At 46.8% G+C, this 27,394-nt stretch overlaps 1 protein-coding gene across 3 annotated transcripts; it reads left to right on the top strand.

The window, feature by feature from the left end:
• The first annotated feature begins 1,980 nt into the window (after positions 1-1,980).
• Positions 1,981-27,394, top strand: LOC116958019 (uncharacterized). Of its 3 annotated transcripts, none has more exons than XM_076058078.1 (10): positions 1,981-3,348; positions 10,288-10,381; positions 12,317-12,445; positions 20,463-20,579; positions 22,266-22,388; positions 23,471-23,553; positions 23,690-23,978; positions 24,338-24,613; positions 25,032-25,210; positions 25,744-27,394. In XM_076058078.1, the coding sequence occupies exons 1-10, from the start codon at positions 3,328-3,330 to the stop codon at positions 25,906-25,908; spliced, it is 1,476 nt and encodes a 491-aa protein (XP_075914193.1). In that variant the 5' UTR covers positions 1,981-3,327; the 3' UTR covers positions 25,909-27,394. The 3 variants fall into 3 exon arrangements, with proteins under 3 accessions (XP_075914193.1, XP_075914192.1, XP_075914194.1); XM_076058077.1 differs by having other exon boundaries at positions 20,463-20,582; XM_076058079.1 differs by lacking the exons at positions 1,981-3,348; positions 10,288-10,381; positions 12,317-12,445 and having other exon boundaries at positions 20,096-20,582.

The raw sequence follows: 27,394 nt of genomic DNA, 5'->3' as shown, positions 1-27,394 counted from the left end.
CATTGGGAGGGGGAGGGGGTCCCAACCCAGAGAAATATCGACATTAAAAAATTCATTTCCTTCCTAAAATATATTTTAAAAAAATTCACTAACACACGGGATGGACATTTTTTTTTTATTTTTAACAATAATGTCTAATAGTGTTTCATTGTATTTACATTGCTCCGTATTTGTTTTTGTTTCGTTGTATGTAATGGCAGAGATTCGGGATTAATAAAGTACAACCATGACCACAATCACGTAAACATAAATCTACGCGTTGATTTATATGAAGACGAGTCCAGATATTGTGGCCAAGGTATAGCAAATTTTTATTTACATAGCATAGCAATTATTATAGCAATATATTAGGGGTGGGCATTTTGAGCATATTTGAATATAGGGGGAGGATGTGTCCCCCCCAATATATATAGACTAGCTTTAACTACCCGGCTTTGCCCGGGACTTAGATTCACCACGCCCGGCCGCCTTTGTCTCCCCAGTGGCGATGTTCACACAGCACACCAGTTACTCGTTTGAGGCTGAGTCGACCTAGGGGAGGCCCGGGACCGGTTCAGATAATCGTCACTGGTGTTGGCCGTGAGCGGGAATCGAACCCGGGTCGCCAGGTTCATAGCGCAGCGTAGCGCTAACCACTACACTACCGCTCCCCACTAGGCACAGACACACACACACAGACAAAGATCCCCCGTATAGCCTTAACAGACTGTAGGGGCAAGTGCTGTTAGCGAGCACCTATGAAGGCCGGAACGGTACACGAGGGGGTGGGTGGCCAGCACCACGCCCGACCGCCTTTGTCTCCCTAGTGGCAATGTTTACACACCGCACCAGGTACTCATTTGAGGCTGAGTCGACCTAGGGGAGGCCCGGGACCGGTTCAGATAATCGTCACTGGTGTTGGCCGTGAGCGGGAATCGAACCCGGGTCGCCAGGTTCATAGCGCAGCGTAGCGCTAACCGCTACAGACACACACACAGACACACAAACACACAGACACACAAACACACAGACACACACACAGACACACAAACACACAGACACACACACACATATACACACACACAGACAGCGCGCTAACCACTCCACTACAATGCGTCACGCTTCCACGTGCGCGGGTCACGTGACAGAATTGACGTCACAGCTCACTTCCCGTGCACAAAATAAATGCATTAATGAGCTCGCCCCCCACACCCAAAAAGAAAAATATACAAAAGTTTTATTTTTATAATGTTTGCATGGTGTACAGTCTGGAAAGTACCCACGTGCCAAATTTCAAGTTTGTTGCATGTCGGGAAGTACGCTAAAACATTTTCAACACATAATCACAACTTCTGCCTTTTACACATGTGTATATATAGATTACGGCCTTGGTGCAGATACACATCTGGGAAGGAGGCGCTGGGCATTCCTCGCATTCCACGCGTGCATAACCACGGGAGGAGCGGTGGCGCAGCAGTTAGCGCGCTGCGCTACGCGACCAACCGGGCCTAAGACCCGGGTTCGATTCCCGCCCACGGCCACGGCCACCGCCACCGCCACCACCGGTGGAATAGATGAACCGGTGCTGGGCCTCCCCTAGGTCGACTCAGACCCAAACGAGTACCTGCTGCAGTGGTGTGCGCTAAACATCGCCACCGGGGAGACAAAGGCGGACGGGCGGGCGGGCGGGCGAGATTGGTGCTGGGCACCCACCCCCCTCGTGTGCCACAGTGCCGGTAGCCTTCATAGGCGCTGCTGCTAACAGCACTTGCCCCAACAGTCTGTTACAGGCTACACCGGGGAAGAACCTTTGTCTTTGTACATTGCCACTCCCTTCTCTTAGCGCACCTCACGACTGACGTCACGCTCACCTGACCGCATATTTTGTGATAAGCGGCAGGTGTTTATTTTTTTATTTTATAACGCAGTGCAGGGTTTTAAATTTGATTCGGGAAGGGTCGCGTTGCTTGTTGAAGACGAACAAGGCCAAGCGGAGCTCACTCGCGTTTTTATCCCAGTCGAATCACTCTCACGCTCATCCACACACTCACTCACTCTCACTCTCGCTCATACACACATTCACTCTCGCTTACTCTCACTTACTCTCACTCACACACTCACACTAACTCTCATCCACACACTCTCACTCTCATCCATACACTCTCACTCACTCACTCACACTCACTCTCATTCACCCTCACTCTCGCTCATCCACACACTCACTCTCACACTCACTCACTCACTCTCACACTCAATCACTCTCACGCTCATCCACACACTCATTCTCACTCACTCACTCTCACACTCAATCTCACACACAGACAAACACAGACACTCACACTCAAACTCACACACACTCAGACACTCACACTCAATCTCACACACACTTAGACACTCACACTCAATCTCACACACACTCATACTCAATCTCACACACACACAGAAACTCACACTCAATCTCACACACACTCAGACACTCACTCACACTCAATCTCACACATACACACAGACACTCACACTCAATCTCACACACACACTCACACTCAATCTCACACACACACAGACACTCACACACACACTCAATCTCACTCACACACACTCAGACACTCACAATCAATCTCACACACACACTCAGACACTCACACTCAATCTCACACACACTCAGACACTCACTCACACTCAATCTCACACACACACACAGACACTCACACTCAATCTCACACACACTCAGACACTCAAACTCAATCTCACACACACACACACAGACACTCACACTCAATCTCACACACACTCACACTCAATCTCACACTCACACACACACTCAAGCTCACACTCACTCAGACACACACACACTCAATCTCACACACACACAGACACTCACACACACACAATCTCACACACACACTCACACTCAAGCTCACACACACACACAGACACTCACACACTCACACTCAATCTCACACACACACAGACACTCACACACACACACACTCAGACGCTCACACTCAATCTCACACACACTCACACTCAATCTCACTCACACACACTCAGACACTCACACACACACTCAATCTCACACACACTCGCACACACACACTCAATCTCACTCACACACACTCACAATCAATCTCACACACACTCACACACACACACTCAATCTCACTCACACACACACTCACACTCAATCTCACACACACTCACACACACTCAATGTCACTCACACACACTCAGACACTCGCTCACACTCGACGCACATGACAGGCGGCCAGCAAAGTGAGGCGAGCGACTGGGAGACTGAGCGGAGTCCGTGACGAGTGGCAGGAGATCCTCACGACCCCCTGGACAGCGATGCTCCGTCTGTTTCTCATGGTGAGGACAACCGCTCCTCATTCACTCACCTTCGTCATCGTCACGGTGGTGGCTAGGAGATGTTAACCACCTCGCCTGGTACACAGGGAATGTCGTGGGTTCGATGCCGACCGACGAAGCCTGCTGCTGCTGCTGTTTATTTAGAATTTGCGTGTCTCTCTCTCGACAATATGGTCGCGTGGATTTTTCTCCACGTGACGATGATCTCCGGATCTCTTTGGGGCCCCATGGGTTCTCTCGAAACACCGCTTGCGTTGCGTTCGAAACGACGTGATTTATTTGCTTTTCCAACTACGTGATGACTTTACCGAAAGATCCAAAGAGTTTGGATTCATTCCTGCAGTCACGAAAGCTTCAAATCAAGATTTCTGGAGCGTAATTGCAACCTGTACTTCACTTCCGTAAGAGTTTTATTTTTTTTTGGGGGGGGGGGTGGGGGGGGGCAGAGGTTGTGGTTATATCGCGTGAATATTAATGTTGTGTCGTCGTGCAAGCCGCCACCACCACCACCCGACACAGCCAGTCAGTAAGAGGGGTTTGTCAGGTAACACTAAAAACGTAGCCAATGAGTTACTAGTTTCAGTACCCAACCGGTCGTGTTTCTGTGTTGGAAAGTAACCCCACTACACAACTGTCAACACGTACGGGTTATTGTAGATTTGAAGTTTTCGTGACTGCAAGCATCCTTACGCTTGGTTCTTTTGGTAAAGTCACGTAGGCGATGAAAGGTATAAATAAAAGAAAAGATTCATCTTCTTTGGTTCTTTCGGTAAAGTCACGTAGAATGATAATAAAATAATAAATTGATAAAATAAAATAACACAATAATATTCTCACGACGTTTCGGCCACAACACAAGCGGCCTTCATCTTGTGTTGTGGCCGAAACGTCGTGAGAATATTACTGTGTTATTTTATTTTATCAATTTATTATTTTATTATCATTCTACGTGACTTTACCGAAAGAACCAAAGAAGATGAATCATTGCAGTCACGAAAGCTTTAAATCGAAAAATAAAAGATTACTAATTAAAATAACGAGTTTCGGTAGCAACACAAGCAAATCATCGTTGCAACACAAGCAAATCATCATCGATGACGATTGCGTGTGTTGCGATAGAAATGTCGCGATTTAATTTAACTTATTTTTTTTAATATCTTTTAGTTTATTTCTATGTTGATTTATTTTATTTGTTTTTTATTATTTTGCTTTACCTACGTGGCTTTACTGAAAGAAACAAGAGCAAGTATACATACCGTGTACTCCCTATTCATACGATTCGCTCCGTGATCTTGTACAGGGACATTGAGTTTTCAGGTCCACACAGCATACAGCCGTTTCGCTACGGGCAAAACAAAAAAAAAACACAGTATTTGTTTTTTTCTTCTTTGGTTCTTTCGGTAAAGTCACCACCACCACGTAGAATGAGAATAAAATAATAAATTGATAAAATAAAATAACACAATAATATTCTCACGACGTTTCGGCCACAACACAAGCGGCCTTCATCAGGTGAAGGGACGAGACTGTCTGGTAGGACAGCGCTGGAGTTAAAAAAAGCCACGTTCAGATCACGACCTTTAAGCTGTGTGAGAGGAAACAAAGCGCCTTGACAAAGGAATTAGCATTTTACAGACCAATTCAGACCTCTAATTGTGATGGGACTTTGTAGGATGAACGTTGAGATTTATAAGGGGGCACGGGGGTGACCAATAAGGTCTTAGTTAGTCTGTAATAAGGTAGGTAGGGGTACTGATTAGGAGTTGATGCAGGCAGTAGCGGTGTGTGTACTAGTTGTGAGTGCAGTGGTGGTGACTGTCTAGTTGTTTGCGTTTCTCCCCTTGCGATGGGACTTTGTAGGATGAACTTTGAGATTTATAAGGGGGCACGGGGGTGACCAATAATGTCTTAATTGATCTGTAATAAGGTAGGTAGGGGCACTGATTAGGGGTTGGCAGGTATTCATTCCGCGATTGTGATTTTATTCAGATGAATCCAGAGAAGTCTGCAGAGAAAAGAAGAAGCCGACTGAACGTAAACAAGCAGCAGAGATGGCGCAGTTGATAAAATCGAGAAAACCCGGATCGTTTACTTACTTGGAAAAATACCAATACATGTCCACCTCTTATTAGCGCCTCCCATTTTACAGACCAATTCAGACCTCGTTGCTCACCCAATGCCCTCATAAATCTCACAGCTCATACGACAAAGTCCAATGAGGTGGGAGAAACACAAAAAGACCATTGTTTTTTATTACTACACGCTTTTATTTAACTCACTCAGTGTGTTGTCCTATCCTCAAAAAATCTTGTAACTAAATTTTTTACCCGCTTCCCAATGTGGTATCGACTGAAAACTTGGTATACTTACGTCGCACTGATGTCAAGACTGTGTTCTATCGTTAAAATTAAAAAAATATAGATATATTTTTTTACATTTTATACACGCTTTTATTTAACTTACTGTCTGTTGTATTCTCAAATCTTGTAACTCAATTTCAACCATTTTCCCAATGTGGTATCGACTGAAAACTTGGTGTATGTATGTCACACTGATGACAAGACTGTGTTCTATCGTAAACATTTTTAATTATATATTTTTTTACATTTTATACACGCTTTTATTTAACTTACTGTCTGTTGTATCCTCAAATCTTGTAACTCAATTTCAACCATCTTCCCAATGTGGTATCGACTGAAAACTTGGTATACTTATGTCATACTGATGACAAGACTGTGTTGTATCATTAAAAAATGTAAATATATTTTTAAACAATCCTTTTTTTTACGGCTCGAATTGTACCACGCTCAATATTTGATTTTCTTGACTTAAATAAGGCTTTTCTTGACTTAAATAAGGCTTTTCTTGACTTAAATAAGGCTTTTCTTGACTTAAATAAGGCTTTTCTTGACTTAAATAAGGCTTTTCTTGACTTAAATAAGGCTTTTCTTGACTTAAATAAGGCTTTCGTGAATGGCAGGAATTCACATTATTTGGGTATTTACGTTAAAGTCACGTGGATTGATTCAAAGAAAATAACAAGCGATCGCCATCAGGAGGAAAAAAACAAAATAAAAGATCGCTCGTGTTGTGATCGAAACGTGGTCGTAGCTTTTTTTTTCGTAATTTTATTTTGTTATTTTCTTTGAACCTATCCACGTGACTTGACCGAAAGACCCAACGAATATGAAGAGCATTGTTTGAGCAAGAGCTCAACGCCGTATGGACCTGCAAGCTCAACTTCGCTGACGAAACGGCGACGCCACTCGCGACGTCTACGTATCGTGCACCGTGACTTTTCTCCGGCAATTCACAACGACGACGACGACGACCACGAGGACGAGGAGGAGGACGAGAGCAAAACCGGCGTCACGATGAGCCGTCAACCCCCGATGAGGCTGTTCGCCGACCCACCCGGAGGCCCACCGTTACAACTCCCCCCCCGGGGACACTTGGACACTTGGACCGGCGATAAAAAAATAAAAACACCCGTCCACTAAGGCAGCTCAAAGGTCACCACCCTGCCCACACACCTGGGTGGCCATGAGGTCAGTGACGTCAAACTCGGCACTCCCGCTCCGATTGGTTCAGCCACGATGGCGTGATTGAATCGCCCTCACCTGGGATGCAGGGAGGTTTTCCGTCGTTTCGATCTCGATTCCCCCCCGGGGCCCTCGCTGCTGCGGATTTGGAGTCTGCAGTCTCCTCTGTAAGATAACTCGCGATCAAAAAAACGTCAATCCATACGGCAGCCCGGAAGGATGTATTGAAGACGTTTGTGAACTCATCCACCGTCAAACAACGCTTGCGGGCTTCCTAGAGTCAAGCGGTTACTTTGAAGGGTTGGCGTATGGCCGCACGTAACACTTGGACGATTTCGCGAAAAAAAAAATATTTGATGTTGATTATAATTAGGGGACCGTCCATAAATGACGTCACGCACCTTGGGGGTGAGGGGTCAGACATTTGTGACGATTTGTGACGAGGGGTGGGGGTGGGGGGTTCAGAAATGTGACGTCACATCAAAATGCTGCAACTTTATAAATAAATACGGACAACACGTTCTACTTAATTAAATTGACTTTTTTAAATAAATGTTTTCTACCTACAACATCAGAGTGTAGCGCCACATTAAATACGCACTACTACAACGACAATAGTTTAAAGCGATTTGAAGCGTAAAATTTTAATTTAAAGCTTTCGTGACTGCAGTAATTCGTACTCTTAGTTTTTTCGGTAAAGTCACCACGTTGAAGAGAAACAACAAAATAATATATAAATATATATAAAAACAATAAAAAATTCTCACGACGTTACGACCATAACTCAAACGGTCGTCTTCAGGTGTGTTGGTTCGCATTAATTTATTTTTAAACGGCGCATTTATTTATAACTGCCAAATCGTTGCGCGTGGCGCTAACTTTTTTTATAAATAAATAAATGCGCCGTTTAAAAATAAATTTATGCAAACCAACACACCTGAAGATGACCGTTTGAGTTATGGTCGAAACGTCGTGAGATTTTTTTTATTGTTTTATATAAATATTTTATTATTTTGTTGTTTCCCTTTCAAAACTAAGAATACGATTTGAAGCGTGTTTTATTTTTGAGGGGGGGGGGGTCAGAGCTTTGTGACGTCATATTTGAGGGGGTGGGGGTGTCTGACTCTTTGTGACGTCGTGTGACGAGGGGGGGGGTTAAAAAAAATCGTCCAAAATCGCGTGACGTCATTTATGGACGGCCCCTTAACATTATTTCTCAGAACCACGTTGGGGCGACAGGCAAGGGTGGGGTCCCAACGACTCGGCTTGAAATGCAAATTCAACAAGTGGCCAAAAAAACAGGTTGACAACCAGATTAGGATTTTAAAAAATTAATGAAGTGAAGCTGCCTTGCACTGTGATGCGTTGTGGCCGATGGTCACGAACAGGGGCGGAGTGGCAGGGCTATAAGTATCTGTGTATCTGTGGGTCTCTGTGTATCTGTGGGTCTCTGTGTGTATCTGTGGGTCTCTGTGTGTATCTGTGGGTCTCTGTGTGTATCTGTGGGTCTCTGTGTGTATCTTTGGGTCTCTGTGTGTATCTATGGGTCTCTGTGGGGCTATGGGTCTCTGTGTGTATCTGTGGGTCTCTGTGTGTATCTGTGGGTCTCTGTGTGTATCTGTGGGTCTCTGTGTGTATCTGTGGGTCTCTGTGTGTATCTATGGGTCTCTGTGTGTATCTGTGGGTCTCTGTGTGTATCTTTGGGTCTCTGTGTGTATCTATGGGTCTCTGTGGGGCTATGGGTCTCTGTGTGTATCTGTGGGTCTCTGTGTGTATCTATGGGTCTCTGTGTGTCTATGTGTCTCTGTGTGTATCCGTGGGTCTCTGTGTGTATCTATGGGTCTCTGTGTATCTGTGGGTCTCTGTGTGTCTATGTGTCTCTGTGTGTATCTATGGGTCTTTGTGTGTATCTATGGGTCTCTGTGTGTATCTGTGGGTCTCTGTGTGTATCTGTGGGTCTCTGTGTGTATCTATGGGTCTCTGTGCGTGTCTATGGGTCTCTGTGTGTATCTATGGGTCTCTTTGTGTCTATGTGTCTCTGTGTGTATCCGTGGGTCTCTGTGTGTATCCGTGGGTCTCTGTGTGTATCTATGGGTCTCTGTGTGTGTCTTTGGCTATCTGTATCTCTCAAGGTCTCTGTATATTCATGGGTGTCTGTGTATCTATGGGTATCTGTATCTCTATGTGTCTCTATGCGTATCCATTGGTTTATGTGTGTATCTACAGGTCTCTGTGTGTATCTATGGGTCTCTATGGGTCTCTATGCATCTCTATGAGTCTCCATGCGTAGCTTTATGCTTTGCGCCTCTTGCTTGAGCTTCTATCAATTTGTGACGACCAGGTCGCTCCTGAAATCAAATCTGCACAGCAACTCATTGTGAACCTTGCCTGGTAAAATAACACGGAGTAAGTAGCAGGGGTACAAGTACGTCCAAACGTAGGAGACGCGGCGTTTGGCGGATCCTTTGCATCGCAGAGCCGTGAAACATTTCAGACGGCTTCGGGTAAGGCCTTCATCAGGCAACAGATTGATTATAATCAATTATTGATTGACGCCGATGAATGTTTAGCCACGTGTCATTCCATCTAGACTCAATGAATTCTGTCCGGAGATTGCAATCTCGGGAAAATTCCGAGAAACCCCTCCCCCCACCACCACCACCTGGTACCTGTACCCTGCATCCCCCGGAAGTCGACTCAGCCTTAACAACAACAACAACAACTAAACACACAGATGTACCTGGTACGGTGTAGTAGTGCTTATCATCATTGGCACGTGGGCGTGGGGTGTGGTCCTGCCCACGCGCCGACCACGACAAAGGTAACGACAAAGGTAACGACTCCCCGTATAGCCTTAGCAGACTGTCGGGGCAAGTGCTGTCGGCGAGCTCCTATGAAGGCCGGTAACGTCACACGAGGGAAGTGGGTGGCCACCTTTGTCTCCCTAGCGGCAACATGTTCACACACCGCTACACCAGGTACTCGTTTGAGGCTGAGTCGACCTGGGGGGGGGAGGCCCGGGACCGGTTCAGACAATCGTAACTGGTGATGGCTGTGAGCGGGGATCAAACCCCGGGTCGCCGGGTTCACAGTGCGGTGCGCTAACCGCTGCGCCACCACTCCCCACCAGCGCTTCCCCGTCGCAGCAAGCGGCAGTGTGTGTGGGGCCATCCTGGTGGGTGGGGGGGGTGGTCGCTTTGTTTTTGTGCCTCTCTCATCAACTACAAACGAGGCCCTCCCTTAAAATGGGCAAGGCAGGGGGGAGAGAGCCCCCGAATTGGCCCATGTGCAGCCGAGTGAACTCGCCTCTGTGGCTCCGTCTGAATGTGAAATTTGCAGCTGTCGCTCTGCCCTCTACAATCAGCCGCTCAATTCCGCCGCGAATCTTCCCCTGCAGATGCTTTTCCCGCAGCAACTGTCCTCCGCCGGGGAGTGCGGCGATGGATTCTACAAAACGCCGCAAGGAGTTTGCTGTGAGCTGTGCCGTGCAGGTAAAGCGACACAGACACGGAGGCTTCCGATCTATGCGCCTCTGTGGAATGACAAAGTGTGGTGACCGGATGCTTCCGTTCCTCCACCCAAGTCAGCTCCTCTCACTGCATTCTAGGCTATGGGGTTGGTGGTTACTGGAGAAATGAGAAATGAGAGATGTTGCCACTTGAGAAATGTATTGCTGTCGAGGTGGATACTTGCTGCGTCAAAGAGCTGACCGACGTAGAAGTCAATTAAAAAGGTAGCGCCATAGAAGAAGACAACCTGATGATGATGATGATGCAGGCAGGGATCAAAGGGAAACTGACACTAGTTCATACCTGTCAACCTCTTATCTCAGTGCCTTACCTTATTACAGGTCAATTCAGACCTTATTGGTCACCCCTTTGTAGGATAAACGTTAAGATTTGAAAGGACAAAATCTCATCACAACGAACAAAACACCAACAAATAGACACAACAATTGCCTGTATTGAAACGGCTGAACGCTGTATGGACCTGAAAACTCAATTTCCCGGTAAGACATATGGGTTGACAGGTGTGCTATTTGGACGCACATGTGTTGTCGGATGAACAACGACAAGAAATGCATAAGTGTGTTGTTGTTACTTACATTATGAGACCTCATTTGCCAGTAACAAGATACAGTAATAGGTTTTTACCCTTTTTATCCGGCACAAAAACTGACACCTTTATTCAAGGGGATCATGTTTGCAATAACCACAACACAAGCAGTCAAAATGCAAACAAAAAAGACAACTCTGATAATAATAATATTGGCACTGTCCTTGAATTTGATTGGTCCACACCCGAGACGACTTTTCTTAGAGCCCAGTCTCCACTGGTGTTGGACCAGAAGACGCCAAAAGGCGTACAACTCAAAAACAGCGCACAATCAGAGTTATTGAGGGCTAGGGGTGAGCATTTACATTATGAGACCTCCTTTGCCAGTAGCAAAGATACAGTAATAGGGTTTTTGCACTTTTATCCGGCAACAAAACTGACACCTTTACACAAGGGGATCATGTTTGCAATAACCACAACACAAGCGATCAAAATGCAAACAAAAAAAGAGACAACTCTGATAATAATATTGGCACTGTCCTTGAATTTGATTGGTCCACACCCGAGACGGCTTTTCTTAGAGCCCCTTAGTCTCTCCACTGGTGTTGGACCAGAAGACGCCAAAAGGCGTACAACTCTTGTGTTGTGGTTATTGCAAACATGATCCCTTGGGCAGGCTGGGTATGGAGACAATGAGGGAAGGCGGCTACACCAGCTTGTAAGTAAGAAGCTCTTGACAAAAACGAAATCGCAACATATTAATAACTAGTTAATAAAGTGCTGAACTTTGAAAAAAATCAAAGACAGCTTAAAAGTAGCTCAGATTAATGCGAATAGTAGTAAAATAATAATGCCAGCGGGAGAGGCAGGATTGCCCACGTCCCATGCGGGTGGCCACTACTTCGCCGTATTTGCACGACAAGGCTCAGGAATGCGTGATACAAACGACGAAATGTGCGGTGGAAAACCCATGGATCGTGATGATGACTGAAGAAATTCGTGTTCAGTTGAGCCACTGCCCGTCACATAACTTAAACGCTGGTTGACAGTCAGTGCAGCCCGTGACTCCCAAAACCAACTTGTGATCACGTGTGTGTGTGTGTGAGCGTTGGTGCAGCGGTTAGCGCGCTGCGCTACCAACCCGGTGTCCAGTGTTGAATTCCAGCTCAGGGCCAACGCCATTGACGATTATCTGAACCGGACCTGGGCCTCCCCTAGGTCGACTCAGACTCAAATGACTACCTGGTGCAGTGTGTAAACAACGCCACCGGTGGAGAAAAAGGCGGTAGAGCATCTGCCCCAAGAGTCTGTTAAAGACTATACAGGGAGATCTTTGTCTGTGTTCTAACAACAACTCCTTTGTCCTTCAGGGATGTACAAGATGTCGGACTGCATAGCTAATGGTCGTGCTGCCATGTGTGAGTCGTGCCCTAAGGGCACATTCATGGACAGAGACAACCAGGAGAAGGTGTGCTCGTGGTGCAGCAGCTGTGGACCAGGTGAGTGTCAGCACAGCAGAGTAGGCGTTTCCCCTCTCTATGCATTGTGCGTTTCAGAATTGTGTCTTCTTGCATGCGGCATAGATATTGCTTCATCATCGTCAGGATCCATGGACAGAGAGCCCGTAGTAGGTGGTCACACTGCACATTTCATCATTGGTCGTTTCCAATTTCCTATCTTGTAGTGCTACATCATAGTGGTGTAGTGTATACTACTGTAGTTTATGAGTGGTGTAGAGCGGAGCGTATTGCAGTGGTGCATAGTGCAATAGTGTAATGTTTAGTAGTGTAGTGTTTAGTAGTGTAGTGTATCGTCATAATTACAATCCATGGGCAGATAGCCCATGGTAGTACGTGTTCACTGCAAATTTCGTCATTTGATGTTTTCACCTTCCGTCTTGTGGCAATATGCTAAAGTCGTGGCACATTTTTCTGGCAACGCCCTCTTGCGATGTCATCAAGCCGTTATCTGTTAGGTCTTCCTCTCTTTCCATTTCCTTCCATTTTCCAAATAGTGTCAATTTCCTTCTCATCGCTCCCTGCATCATCATCAGCATCATCAGCATCAGCATCATCATCATGTTGTCTTATACTACAATGCAACCTTTTTATTCTATACTAGCGGTAAGTACCCGGCGTTGCCCGGGCGAAAAAGGCAGACACACACACATCGACTTAGACACGCTTTCTATGTACATGAGTTTAGTGGAAGAAGCAAGGAACAATAATATCATTTGTCGGCACACAAACATTATGATTGTAATATTAGCAAGGTGATTATTGAAAAAATTGGTTTCTGTGAAGATGATTTGACACCAAAAAAAAGGAACGCAGAGCAAGTTAATAATAAAATAATACAAACATTTATATTCTTAGTTTTTTCGGTAAAGTCACGTTGAAGAGAAACAACAAAATAACAAAATATATATAAAACAATAAAAAATTCTCACGACGTTTCGACCATAACTCAAACGGTCATCATTATTGTTTTATATATATTTTGTTATTTTGTTGTTTCTCTTCAACGTGACTTTACCGAAAAAACTAAGAATATGAATTACTGCAGTCACGAAAGGTTTAAATCAAAATTTAATACAAACATTTGTTGTCTGCACACAAACTTTATTAATGTATATTCTTGGTTCTTTCGGTAAAGTCACGCTGATGAAGACTGTTTGTGTTACAGTCGAAACGTCGTGAGAATTTTATTGTTTTATATATATTTTATTATTTTATTGTTTCCCTTCAACGTGACTTTACCGAAAGAACCAGGAATATGAATCACTGCAGTCACGAAAGCTTTAAATCAAAATAAAAAATCACGACGTTTCAGCCACAACACATTATTAATGTACATTGATTTTGTCTTTTTGGCAAAGTTACACGGATAGAAAAATAATGAAAAGTGTAAAAAAATCACACAATACCATACAACAACAAGAACCGCCATTCGGCACTAAGTGACATCACCACGACGCTTGTGCCAGGCTAGGTGCACTTTGAGGACACGTGAAGTGTCGAATGCCTGCTGGCAGGAGGTGACGGGGCAGACCTAGGTGCCACAGGTCGACTGGCTGAGATGACTGAGATGACTGGCTGATGCACCACCTGTGCCCCCTACTGTGCCAACTTGCTGTGCTTTAGCCACCCGGCGCTCCGCTCATTGTTGTGAGCATCGCTCCTCTGCCCCCCGTTGTTGTTGGAGGGCGAATGCCTCCAACTGCCCCGTAGCGTCCTTCACGAGCCTTCTCCACAGAGGCCGATCTTGAGAGCACTGGTACCAGTCATCAGCAAGTCCACTCAGCTGCACATCCTCCTATAGCACATCACTCCATCTCTTCTCTAGCCCGTGTTGCGCCCGTTTATCCCCCACGATCCGGCCGAACAAAAGCTGTTTAGGCATGCGGTGGCTGGAAATGTGCGCTACATGGGCCAGCCAACGCAGCCTTTAAGGATTTGTGAGCTCCTCACACAATCCAGCCTGCAGGTTAAGCCCAGGATGGATCGTAGGCAGGCCAGCATAAATATTTGTAACCGGTTAAGATGTTCCATTAGGGGGGTCCATGTTTGGCATGCGTAGAGAAGGGAGGGAATGACTGTGGCCGAGGAGACCTGAAGCTTAGTGCGGAGTGACACACCAGGTAGCTTCCATGCAGCGTTACACAACCGATGATAAGATATTGCTGCTGGACTGATTCGGAGTGAGACCTCTCCTGTCAAACCGGAGACGGTAATGAGCACACTGCCCAGGTATGGCAAACTCTCCACTCTCCATCACCAATTGGGAGTTGTTGGGGTGGAGTGTCCAATGGTACAAAAAACCAAGGCAGGTGCTTGGTTTTGGTGGGGCTGATGGCAAGGGCCCACCTCTTAGTGGCAAGCTCCAGGTTCAGCAGCAGGGCCTCCAACTCGTCCTCTGAGTGAGCAGCTGTTACCAGATCATGGGCATACATAACATCGTTGAGCAATAAGGAGGAATCCCTTGACGGCACCCGGGCATCGATCAGCCTCCCATTGTATCTGTAGCAGATTGAAGGCTTCACTAAGTACGTGGTAAAAAAATATATGTAAAATAATGTGGAAACCAGAGGACATCCCTGTCGCAGTCGAAGGTGTAGAGGGAATGGCTCCGACTCCCGGCCATGTAGTTTTACCCGGGCGGCAAAGAATATGAATTCCTGCAGTCACGAATGCTGTAGTGAAGAGAAGTAATGTAATAATGGGAAGGTTATATTTGCATAAAGAGGTAATGTAATGTAATAATGGGAACGTTATATTTGCATAAATAGGTGAATTTCAACGTGAGTTGAAACAATAATGAAGATGAAAGGAATGGGCAAATTACAAAGCAAAAACAATTGTTGTTTGCACACACTATGGTGTGTATGGCATTGTGATAAATGCAAAATTACTTGAAATGTTTGTAGGTATGTGACGTAAGAGAAAGAGGCAAAGATGTTGAAGTCCAGCAGTCACGAAAGCTGTAAGTGAAGAGAAGTAATGTAATAATCGAAAGGTGATATTTTTTTTAAAGTAGGTGTATTAGAACTTGAGTTCACACAATAATAAATCAGATATTTGAACGTGAGTTCACACAAATAATGAAGATGAAAGTAAGCAATACATCGTCTTGTTGTGAGCACACGACCAAAAATAATAGAATACTTCCAAGGTGATGAATAAAACAACGGTTTTGTACGTGCGTGATTGTAGCGTAAGAAGCAAGGAAACTTGTACTTACCATAGCCGTGGTGAGGCCTAGTCCCGTGTGGAGCCCCCGTCCTGACCTACATTGCCGAGCCGGCGGAGGTGGCACGTTGGCAGGCTGGGGGCTGGGCCGCTACCCCCCCCCCCCCTCCACCATCCCCCCGCCCGTGCAACAATAATGCTATCTAAGCACTATAATAGTTTTGATTTAAAGCTTTCGTGACTGCAGTAATTCATATTCTTAGTTCTTTCGGTAAAGTCACCACGTTGAAGGGAAACAACAAAATAATAAAATATGTATATATTATTTTATATATTGTTATATATATTTTATTATTTTGTTGTTTCCCTTCAACGTGACTTTACCGAAAGAACTAAGATATATAACACTATAATAGTATTAGCTACGGACTCTGTAGTATTAACTGCACACATTGTGTTGGGAGGGGGAGGGGTAAAGAGGACATCACACTGTGAAGAAATAGCCGCAGGGCTATGTGTATATTTATTGCATGTTCAACGCGTCAAACAAAATGTGAGCTCGACCGAACACGCATCACTTGGTAGGGTCCACCCCCCCCCCCCCACCCACCCAATTGGCGTGAGTTGGTACGGTCGAAGTCACGCCATAAATAAGTAGCTAAAGCTAAATGCCACTACATCGCTAATTCAACTAATGTAAAGGTGACGGACGTGAGAAAGGAATTAGGCTATGCCCACGGTGGGGCTTAGGGCGTGCTGCCCGTCAAATTTTTTTTTCAACGTGAACCCCACCGGTTGAGAGACAAATCCTTCGCAAGCACGCACGCGCAGATACTTTTTTTTCATATATATAAAAGAGTTTAGCGAATCCTTTGGATACAGCAGCTTAGATACAGCAGAGTGATCTTCTATAGCGATATATTTCTAGTGCCAATATCTTATTTTTTTTTTATTTTAACTGGAGTTATTTGACCATACTTCAGGTTTGGGAAAGGTAGAAGCAGGCGTGGGCACATAGTACAATAAATAAATACAAATTATGAACTGCCTATAATGAAGCCCATGCATCAGCCTGTAGCGACTGTTTTACCTGTGTACGTACGCTTTTACTACCACTATTGCTCACAATAAGTTTGTTTTTGAAGTTACATAGTGCTGGTATGAAGCCAATTTAAAAAAAAAACCTGAAATCCATCACCACCCGACAAAGAAACTCAAGTTGTCAGGTGGCCAAAAAAAGCACCGGTTGATTTGGTTTTTCAGCAAACCGAAGGAATGTCGAAAAGTAGGCAAAACTTTTTTGGCATTTTTCAGTTTGCGCGGTGGTCGCCCATCCAAACTCTGTCCAGACTCAAACCTCTGCAGCTTCTAAGAGCGGCGGGCGGGTGATGTCAGCCTTCTCGCGGCCCACCCTGTCACGTGGAACGAAGTCCACACCAAAGTTCATAACGAACGGCATCACTAAGGAAGCCGTCTGTCGCCAGTCGACCTCTGAGGTTACAGCGGAAAGAACAGAGCCTGGCAACGAAGCTCCTCCTCGGGCCAGACGAGCAGTTCCATCAGCCCCATCGGTTCGTCTATGCCAGCTAAATGTTGAGAGCCCATTCCGTGCAGAAACATGCATCCTCACAAAGATCATTCGGCAAGAAAACATTCACATCCTCAATGTATCCAAGAGACGTGTGGAGAAAAGCGGCACTCTACAATTGAACATTCCAGGGTACATCCTCACACGGAACAAGGTTTGCAGACACTCATCGACCACCTTGCCAATGCCTGCAACAACTTTGGCCTGACAATCAGTCTAAAAAAGATACAATGTCATGGGCCAGGATGTCGGAGACACCCCTTCCATAAACGTTGGCAGCTACACCCTGGAAGTCGTTCAGGACTTCACCTACTTGGGTTCTACCATCACCTACTACAATTTGTCCCTCGTCACAGAGATTGACGAGCGCATTGGGAAGGCGTCAACAGCTACGTTCAGGTTGACTAAAAGAGTGTGGGAGAACAAGTCCCTAACGCTCAACACCAAAGTACAAGTGTACCGGGCCTGCGTCCTTAGCACCCTCCTCTATGTTGTCTGAGTCCTGGACAACATACGCCCATCAAGAACATCGACTAAACACATTCCACCTCCGATGTCTCAGGCGCATCCTCGATATCAGATGGCAAGATCACATTCCCAACACCTCAGTTCTCAACTTGGCCAACATTCCCAGCATGTACTCTCTACTCAGTCATAGGCGCCTGAGATGGCTTGGACACGTGCACCGCATGCAGGGTGGAAGAATACCCAAGGGGATGTCTTGTACGGCGAGCTGGCATCAGGCAAACGGGCCGCTGGTCGCCCGGTCCCGCGCTTCAAAGATGTCTGTAAACGGGACGTGAAGAGCTGCGACATCAACCCAAGTGACTGGGAGAAAACTGCCGGCGACCGACTCAGCTGGCAGCAGGCTGTGAAGACGGGCCTCGGGAGAGGCGAGGAGAAAAGACGCACCGCTTGGCAGACCAAGAGGGAGCGACGTCAAGAAAAAGCAACAAACGCCTCTGGAGCTGCCACCGCATTCACTTGCAACTGCCGTGGCAAGGATTGCCACTCAAGGATTGGCCTACTAAGTCATTCTAGGCGCTGCAAAACCTACAGCTGACCTCGTAAGGCGCAAAAAAGAATTGCCTCTCGAGACACAAGGGCCTATGATGATGGCCATCCTCGCCGATTCCAAGGGCCACGCTAAACAGTCTGGCTACTCGAATCGTGCATCAAGCCAAGAGACGCAGCAGGATTTATTCACAGGCAACGACTTCCATGCCACGAATACAAATCAAGCCAAGAGACGCATGCAAGTCTGAACTGAGGCCGACATCAAAAGTAAACTTCTCGATTTAAAGCTTTCGTGACTGCAGTAACTCATATTCTTAGTTCTTTCGGTAAAGTCACGTTGAAGGGAAACAACAAAATAATAAAATATATATAAAACTAAGAATGTAGTAAACTTCTCGTACAGGATTCTTCCGTCGGCCTCCCGGCTTCAAACCATCCACGCTGCCGCTGGCCGACCATCAACCGAATCAGGACGGGGCATGGCCAAAGCGGCCACCTGATGCGCACTGAAGCGCGTGGAATATTCGGTGGGCCCCGCCGATCGCGGCCATCAATCCAAAACCATCGGCCGCGTTGCAAACCGCTGCCGTCTTCACCGCCTCAAAGGAGGTGGCCGCGGGGGCCGGCATCCACCCCACCGCCCTCCCTCCTCCACGGCCTCGATCGGCTCACCGCCGGGCCCCCAGCTAAATGGGCTGGCTCACCGCCGCATGGGGCTATTCCACGCAACGCCCACTCTCCCGCTGGTGATCGAACTCTGCGACGCGCACGCCCCACGGTTAACACTACAGCGGCGGGTGGTCATGCACGACCCCGCACACTCGAGTCGCAAACACTGCGCCGACGCTGAGCTAGAGCCTCTCCCATCGCTCCCCAATTCCCCCCCCAGATACTCACACGCCCTGTCGCGGACCTCGCGGACGCACCCTGCCGGCGTCGCGCGGGCGCTGCGGGCGGCTCGAGGAGGAGGAGGCGGGCGGGGAGTCGGTCTGGGCGGCCCAGGCGGGTCGGGGATGAGACAACTCGCTTGAACAAGTTTCGGGTTTCGCCCATTTTTTAACGGCCCTTTGATTTCGGGGAAAAAAAAAAAAACCCATCCGGGGTTAACGTTATAGCCTGCGCAGACGATCGTGCGGCCTACCGGTAAATTTTCAAAGAATTCTCCGTCCTCACGTGGAGCGTCACGTTACGTTACGTTATTGTTCAGGCCATTGTCTCTGCGCCCGTGGCCATTAATCCCTGACTCAGCCGGTTTAATATCTGGGAGGGCGTTCGGCTGGCAAAAATACACACCCGGTGTGTACTTGGTCGGTGGCACTAGGATCCCCCCCACCACCCACCCTCACTGTCTGCTCTGCTCACTTAATATTTCACCCCAGCCCTTTTGCCGATGTCATGCGTAACTCATCGCAGCTGGCCCGGTGGACCTTGGTGCGCCCCTACAATTTGAATCCAGTTTAGGGGCGCCACCAAGGTGATTTGTCCTGGGAGGGTCGGCCAACCTCCTGGCACCGGGAAACCACGGGACTTCCCACCTAGGGGCCCTTCGGATGAAAACCCGTTGTGCCAAGCGATCCCCCGCCGGGACACTACGTGTATGTGTGTGTGCTGTGTGTGTGTGTGTGTATGCTGTGTGTGCTGTGTGTGTGTGCTGTGTGCGTGTGTGTGTGTGTGTTGTGTGTGTGTCTGTGTGCGTGTGTGTGTGTTGTGTGTGTGTGTGTGTATTGTGTGTGTGTGTGTGCTGCGTGTGTGTGCTGCGTGTGTGTGTGTGTGTCTGTGTGTGTGTGCTGCATGTGTGTGTGTGCTGCGTGTGTGTGTGCGTGCTCCGGGGGAGGGGTAGGGGGGAATCGTGGCTCTTGCGGAGTTGACCCACCGGTTAGTACTGAAACTAGTAACTAATTGGCAACGTTTTTGTGTTACGTGACAAACCCCTCCACTGATTGGCTGTGTCGGATGGTGGTGGCAGGTTTCATGACGATGATGATTTGCAGGTTCATCCCAGGATGCTTCTGTTGCGCGTCGTCGCTTTAAGATGTTTCTCTGTTCATGTTTTGTTTGTTGCGGTTGTACCCGACTCAAGAGCCGCATGGCTCACAGGGCTCTATACCTAATAAATGAAAACTTGAAAACTTGAAATGACGACACGACATTCATATTCAGGCGATATAACCACCACCTCTCACCCCCCTTGGGATGCTTTTTGTTGTTGTTTCCTAATCGCAGGCGAGGAGGCGGCTGTGAACTGCTCCGTGGCCCAGGACACGGTGTGTCGGTGCGCAGAGGGCCTCAAGAGAGACGACGACTTGGGAATTTGTGTGCCTCAGGAGTTGCAAACCCCAGGTAGTAGTAGGATTACAAAGCCGCTCAAGTCAACCGCAATACGCCGTTTGATTTCTCAGCTGTCAGGGAGAGCACGGGACAGCCTGGTCCACTGAAACGGCAGAAGCGTTCTGCAATAGAAGCACGAAATTCAAACTCAACCTCACGTCTATTGAAAGCTTCAGGAACTGCATGCACGGTCAAACACAGCCACGTGTGACGTTATCAATTCACGACCCTGTGCAATACTGAACACCGAATTTTTTATTTATTTTATCTACGCTCAAGTTTTAGACTGGAGTCCCCTTGCCTCCAAATATTCACACTGGGTAGTAGCGCTTTTACTGCTCGTTTCGGAGGTTTGTAGTTCAAAACCCCATCGGCTACCCTGGTTAATGCGACTGGTGCATTCAACAACTTAAAATGCGCCATCTGCTTCACAGTGAATTATAGTGGTCTGGTAACCTTATGCTGGTAGGAACGAGGTTGTAAACTGAGTGTACCAGCCTGCAATAGATTAATGTGTCCTTCCGTCCGTCCGTCTGTCCGTCCCCTTTCAATACTTTAACGAAGTGAAATCTCGTGCTGTTGGGGTGTATAAAATCAGCAATAGACAGCGCAGAGACTTGATATTACGTCTTATTGCACCCAACATTTGGAAGTGACGTTATCTCATTTGCGAACTTCGCTTTTGGGGATGTGGCAAATTCACAGAAAGCCCACAGCCGAATACAATTTGCGAGGCGCAGTTCGAAGGCACCGTGACGTTACTTTGCCAATAGTTCCTTCCAGCCCACCCTGCAGGGATCTGTTTTGAAAATAGAATGCCATGTGTTCTGGCATCGCGGTTCGAATGTGAAATTATCTGTAAAGTTCGTTTATGGGGGGAAGGCAAATCGTAAAAAAAAAAATAACATCACCCGCAACTGTGAAACTGCTGCAGATGATAATCTGTGAAAAAGCGCCTTCGCAGAAAATTTTCGTGCTTAAAGAAACTATAGAAATGATGCAAAGAGCAGTGATTTAGTGCGGCCTGGAGGCGTATTATTAAATAATGCATATTACAATTCCTCATAGGGGAAACGCATACTAATTAACGGATTACTAACGTAGCATATAATCACAATAACACACATTACAACTAATTACTAATCTACAACTCATTACTAATCATAACCATTGACTGATTACTAATCGATTACATAATTACAATACCCCCCCCCCTCTGCCTCAAATCACTGCACCTGATATGAGTTCAATGATGACGTCACCCTGCTGCTGCTCTATATAAAACCGGGAGCAAGTGGAGAGGGCTTTACCATTCTGGCGAATTGCCCGATGATGCTGGATGTATTTACCAGCGAAACTTCACAGTACAACTCAAACTGTAAATGTACATTCACTCTTCAACACACCGGTGGGCTAAAGTAGTGAATTATTTGTCTTTTGTCAACGTGACACTTTTATTTTTGCTGATTGGCCGTGTCGGGTGGTGGAGGGTTACGACACATTTATAAATAATGCGATCTAACCCAAAAACCTTTATTATGAGCAGTGATTTGATGGTTTGATTTTGATAGAGGTTGTGTTAATGCAACGTACTGCATTCGTATTCATTGCAATGTATCACATAGACCTGACAAGTTGGCGGAGAGGGGACTGCTGTTCACAGCTTGTTGTTTTTTTTCTCCTTCATAAAATTTTCAGACTCCACGTCAGTCGTGTTGGCGGCAGTCCTCATCTTCGTCGTGACTGCACTCGTGTTGCTCATAGTTTACTTCAACATGAAGCAGAAGGGGTTGACTTTAAAAACGATGGTGAAGCGATCAGGTAAGTGGCAACGTTCTGTGCTTAATCCAAAGATCACATCCTGCTATTGGGGCTGAAATGATGCACCTGAAGTGACATTGAATGAGTCACCGTAGCGATTGGTAGACAATCGAATTAGCAGTTCTACCAGTTGGACCTGTGGTCAAGGCACGGAGCCCTCTGGAGGAACCGGAGCGGGGGCAGGGCTGAGGGCGGGGCCTGGCCACGCTGGTGCAGGATAAAAGGACGAGCTCCGACTAACAATCGGGACTGCTGCGATCTGGAGTGGAACCCCTCGTAATGCCATCGTCGTTGATGATCTTCGCCCTCTTCAAGCTGTCGGTCTGGCAGCGTGTTGGCTGTCCCGACCCGGTATGTGATTATCCCCTAAGGCCGTGAAGGCCGGAATGAAAGAGGGACAGCACCTCCTAATAGTGTCTGTGAATTAGTACGCTACACATCTACCAAAATGTATTTTTACTCATACGGGAATTCAATATGTGCAGAGAAATCACGTCTCGGCACGAGCCGCCTCTGAATGCTCTCTGCAGACGCCACTGCACAGAATGAAAACAATGAGTCGCATTCCTTTTTAGAACTTGGAAATTGTCCCTAGGAGAGTGTTGCTACTGGTGACGGTGACCCCTTTCATGCCTCAATTCATCCGACAATATTTCACACCCGAGTAAAGTCGTGTTGGACAGGACGCTCAATTGAAGCGTCGTCGTTACTTCGTTCTGTGCTTACCGCTCTTGTGACAAAGGGAGGAAGTTGACAATTGTCGAGGTCCCGAGGGGCATCGAGGTAGGATTTGGACTGATTCAAAAACGACCGCAAAACTCTCTGTTCATGGTCTTTAGCTGCAGGTGATGACATTTTCATCTTGGCTATGCAATTATGCAACTTTACATTCCAGTTTATATCTGTCCAATCTTAAAAAATATACGTAGTAGAAATGTTCTCCTTGACTCCAATATCGCCATGTTTAGTATTCTGTGTCGAATAATAGAACCGTTTTTCGTTTTGGACCTTTCCAAAATTATTCAACCGCATAAACTTTGCTATGAATCGGTCATGAACTAATTTCATTGGATTTTTTTCAGACACTCATACAAATAACGAGCATGATGAAAATCTACCGCTTGTTATCGTGCAAAATGAACACAAGGTGCCATATGGAGGTCAGGTAAACTCAACGCAACATGGTGGCATGATGACCCTACTCTACATTGTTTCCGTGTGTCGGCATGCACCAGTACACTGAAAACTCCATCCCAGATAGACAGAAATAATCGTGACCGTGTCTTCTCCACACGCTACAGAGGAGCAATGAGAGCAGCGAGACAATGCAACAGATCCGAGAGAACAAAGAGAAACTCAAGGCCTGGATCGGAGCGGATCCCTCGGCTTTCCTGGAGCATCTCAACGGCTTCAAATTGATTCCACGACACGTGCACCAAGCGGCCATCGACAAGGGCGGAGAGGAGAGTGTGGAGCTCGTTCTGGACCACTTCATCAGCCAGGGAGAGGCACGCTGTGAGACGCTGTGGGACGCCCTCTACTCTGTGAGGAAGCAATACGTGCAGCTGTGGAAGTGGATTCAGTCACACGGTACGACCCACGTGAACGCACCGGTGTATTGACATCGAATGCCATTTTGTGAGAGTCGAGGAAGAAAAACCATGCATATGCGTGGCTTCCGTAATGCTTTCCAGCACGAGTTCGTCCTCGGGGAAGTAATCGGAGACTACGACGCTACGTTTAAAGCCGCACAGGAATGATGTCATGCTGTGCGTGACTGAACGACTTCACGTCACACTTGACTGTTTAAGTACCAGTATGAACCTAAATATGTTATACGTTGTGCCTTGATTCCAGAAGCACAATTGTAGCTGAATAGGATATAAACTCAATTAAAATCTGTGTTAAACGATTCGTTTGAAATTCATATGAGCCTCTGTCGATCGCAGGCGAGGCGTTGAGGGCCATTCGAGATAAGGAGTCGGATCTGAAGCTCTGGATCGCCAGAGAACCCAAGCATCTTCTGCTGCAGCTGATGAGTCGGGGACGGATCCCGAACGAGCTCTTCACCGAGGCCAAGGGCATCCGGGATGGCGTGGAGTGCACGGAGCTGCTGCTCAACTTCTTCAAAGAGAGAGGGAATGACGACTGCCTCAAGCTGCTCTTTGCCCTGCAGGCCGTGCAGAACGAGTATCCTGGACTCAAGGAGTGGCTGGGAGGCCTTGGTAACAAAATAATACATTTATAATTAACATTTAATTTCAGACACAATCCACATTTGTCGCATTAACCAGCCATCATTCCTTCTGGTGACATGTCCTGCCCAGGTGCAATTAATTAACAAAGCAATGCCCTATAACCCATGCACTGTCGTTCTGTTTTTCTACCTAACTTGAAACCGTGTACTATTTCATGCTCTTGCAGTGCTGTTCCTTTTAATTGTTAGTGTCCACGTGTCTGATCCGTACGTCATAGCAGGTAATGCGGGCCGATTAAAACTTTATTCTTCAGGCACATTGGTTACGTTACATTTCATTATTTTGTTCAATTTTCCAAAAGCACTCCAACCTGCTCTCATCCACCTTTGAAGGCTGAAACGGCGCCAATTGCCGCTGCGTTTCGCCCCCTGTTGTGGTGCCGCAGACTTCCTCCGGAGACTCTCCAACAAGTCCCCCCTGGTTCTGAACAAGTACAACGACTTTGTCCTCCGAGACAAAATCCGCTTCAAGACGAGGGAGCTCCTCGTGGCGCTGCGCGACGACCTGACGCCTCTGCTCTCCCAACTGCAGATCAGGAACATCCTCACCGACAACAGCGTGCGGGTAATGTCCAACTAACACCATTGGAAACCTCATTTGCCAGTAACAAAATACGATAATTGGTTTTTTACCCTTTTAATCTGGCAACAAAACTGACACCTATTTTTTTACAAGGAGTCATGTTTACATTGACCACAATACCTGCGGTCGGAACGCAAACAAAAAACAACAACTCTGATAATGTATGTGGCACTGTCCTTGAAATTGATTGGTCCACACCCGAGACAGCTTTCTTTAGAGCCTCGTCTCACGTTGGTGTTGGACCAGAAGACGCCAAAAGGCGCACAACTCAAAGACAATGCACCATCAGAGTATGAGAGCTCGGGGAATAGGAATACAACTTTATCTGGAAGTGTTGGTCATGTTGGATCATCTTTACAAGAGTCACACTTGGTCATAAACGCTGCTGCTTTACAACGCAAACACAGAGTGCTTCTGGAGTGTTGCATGCAAGCGGCTCTGAAGAACCGCCATCGCTACAGAAACGTCGTTCCGCTCTGAACGTCGCGTCTTTGCGTTCGTGTGTCCACCCGCAGGCCGTGAAGGAGATGCAAGCTCGGCAAGGCAGCGAGAAGGCGACACAGCACATGGTGGAGCTGGTGATGGCGAGGGGGCGACCCAGGGTCAAGCAGTTCTGGGAGGCGCTGTGGGACCTCAGGGAAAGTTACCCAGACCTGGAGAACGTCTTTGAGAAGTTCTAATGGGTGGAACCGGAGAGCGAGAGGGGAAGACCCTAACGGAGAATGGCTTGACAATGACATCATAACGAGATTGGTGCCAGAAAGATGATGCGGCCACTACTTTAGCATATTGGCACGACAAGACAGAGAGAGAGGAAAGTGGAAACAAACCACCACCTACGACTATGGGGATATCTGCCATATGGATCGTGATGATGATGATGAATGGTGCGTGGGGGGTAGTTGTGGTCCAGTGGTTATTGCACTGCACAAATCACGGTGGCTAGGATATGTTAATTACCCTGCCCCGTATACAGGACAGGAGGTCGTGGGTTCGATCGCGACCCAGACGCCTGCTGTTTATTTGGAGTTTGAAACATCTCTCTCCCCGTGGTCACGTGGATTTTCATCCAAGTCGTCCTCTTGAAATTCCACGTGATGATGTTGATACGAATTCGTTGAGCTATCGTTTTGGATAGCCATGTCGCTTCTGAATAAGAGCTACTGTATAGCTCATTGGGCCTTTACTGGTAAAAACACTAAAATATTGTTTTTTTTATCATTTATATTTCTTTGTTACACAGTGATTCAGTCACCGTGGCCAAATAAGCTAGTTATCAAAGAATACTTTCTGGACAGAATCTCAACAAGTCCCAAGGCTTCGCTACTAGGCAAGTTAAGATGCATTGATTCCTAAACAAATTTCTTTTTAAAACTACAAAAAATAAACAATTGTTTTATTTTACCAGGCAATGCCTCCCTAAAGCTGTGTATCTCTTTTTTTCAGAGGCGACTTGGCTATCACAAATGATAGCTCAACGAAGTGGCTTATCACGTGGAAATTTACAGCAGCCAAATGCACGTTGATCCTGAACGTGGAGGGGACAAAAAAAATCGGAGGCACCCGAAGGAAAAATCCACGCCACCGTGCGGAGAGACACGCACACTCCATATAAACAGCCGTCGGGTTCGGGATCGATCCCGACACACCCTGTACACCAGGCGAGGTAGTTAACATCTCGCCACCGTGGCGGCCCTTAACAAAAAAAAACTAAAACTAGATTCCCACGCTTACTATACACGCATCTAAATTGCGCTCGTCACAATTCTTCGACCGTGCATATGATTCGCCAATGCCGCGTTTAGGCTTATGGAGAAAATACACGAGATGACGAAAAGAATCAATGAACAAAAGAAACGCATGGGACACACGGAACACTTTCCAGCTTTGCATCTGGCTTCAAAGTACTCAGGTTAGCGATGACGATGATGATGACGATGGCGGTAGCGCTTGTGCCAGGCATAAGTCCATAGGCTGGTTGTTTTGGCGCTCCCGACTCTGACGCCTGCTGGACTTTGCGTGTCTCTCGCCGTGGTCACGTGGATCTTTGTCCGGGTCCTCCAGGTTTTTCCCTCCCAAATTTAGAAAACAGCGTGCATTTGGTGTATTTGGCTGCTAGAAATCATTTATAGATATATCCAAGTCGCTTCTGAAAAAAAAATACTA

This window comes from Petromyzon marinus (assembly GCF_048934315.1).
Source record: "Petromyzon marinus isolate PM22_M1 ecotype Great Lakes invasive population chromosome 68 unlocalized genomic scaffold, UKy_Petmar_22M1.pri1.0 chr68_unloc.1, whole genome shotgun sequence".
Classification (NCBI taxonomy): domain Eukaryota; kingdom Metazoa; phylum Chordata; class Hyperoartia; order Petromyzontiformes; family Petromyzontidae; genus Petromyzon; species Petromyzon marinus.
This window is presented reverse-complemented; position numbering and strand designations above follow the sequence as displayed.

Coding starts and splice junctions, on each gene's coding strand:
- LOC116958019 (XM_076058077.1), top strand. CDS start 3,328: ATGCTCCGTCTGTTTCTCATG. Junction 12,446..20,462: donor GTGCAGCAGCTGTGGACCAG/GTGAGTGTCAGC, acceptor TCCTAATCGCAG/GCGAGGAGGCGGCTGTGAAC. Junction 22,389..23,470: donor AACGATGGTGAAGCGATCAG/GTAAGTGGCAAC, acceptor GATTTTTTTCAG/ACACTCATACAAATAACGAG.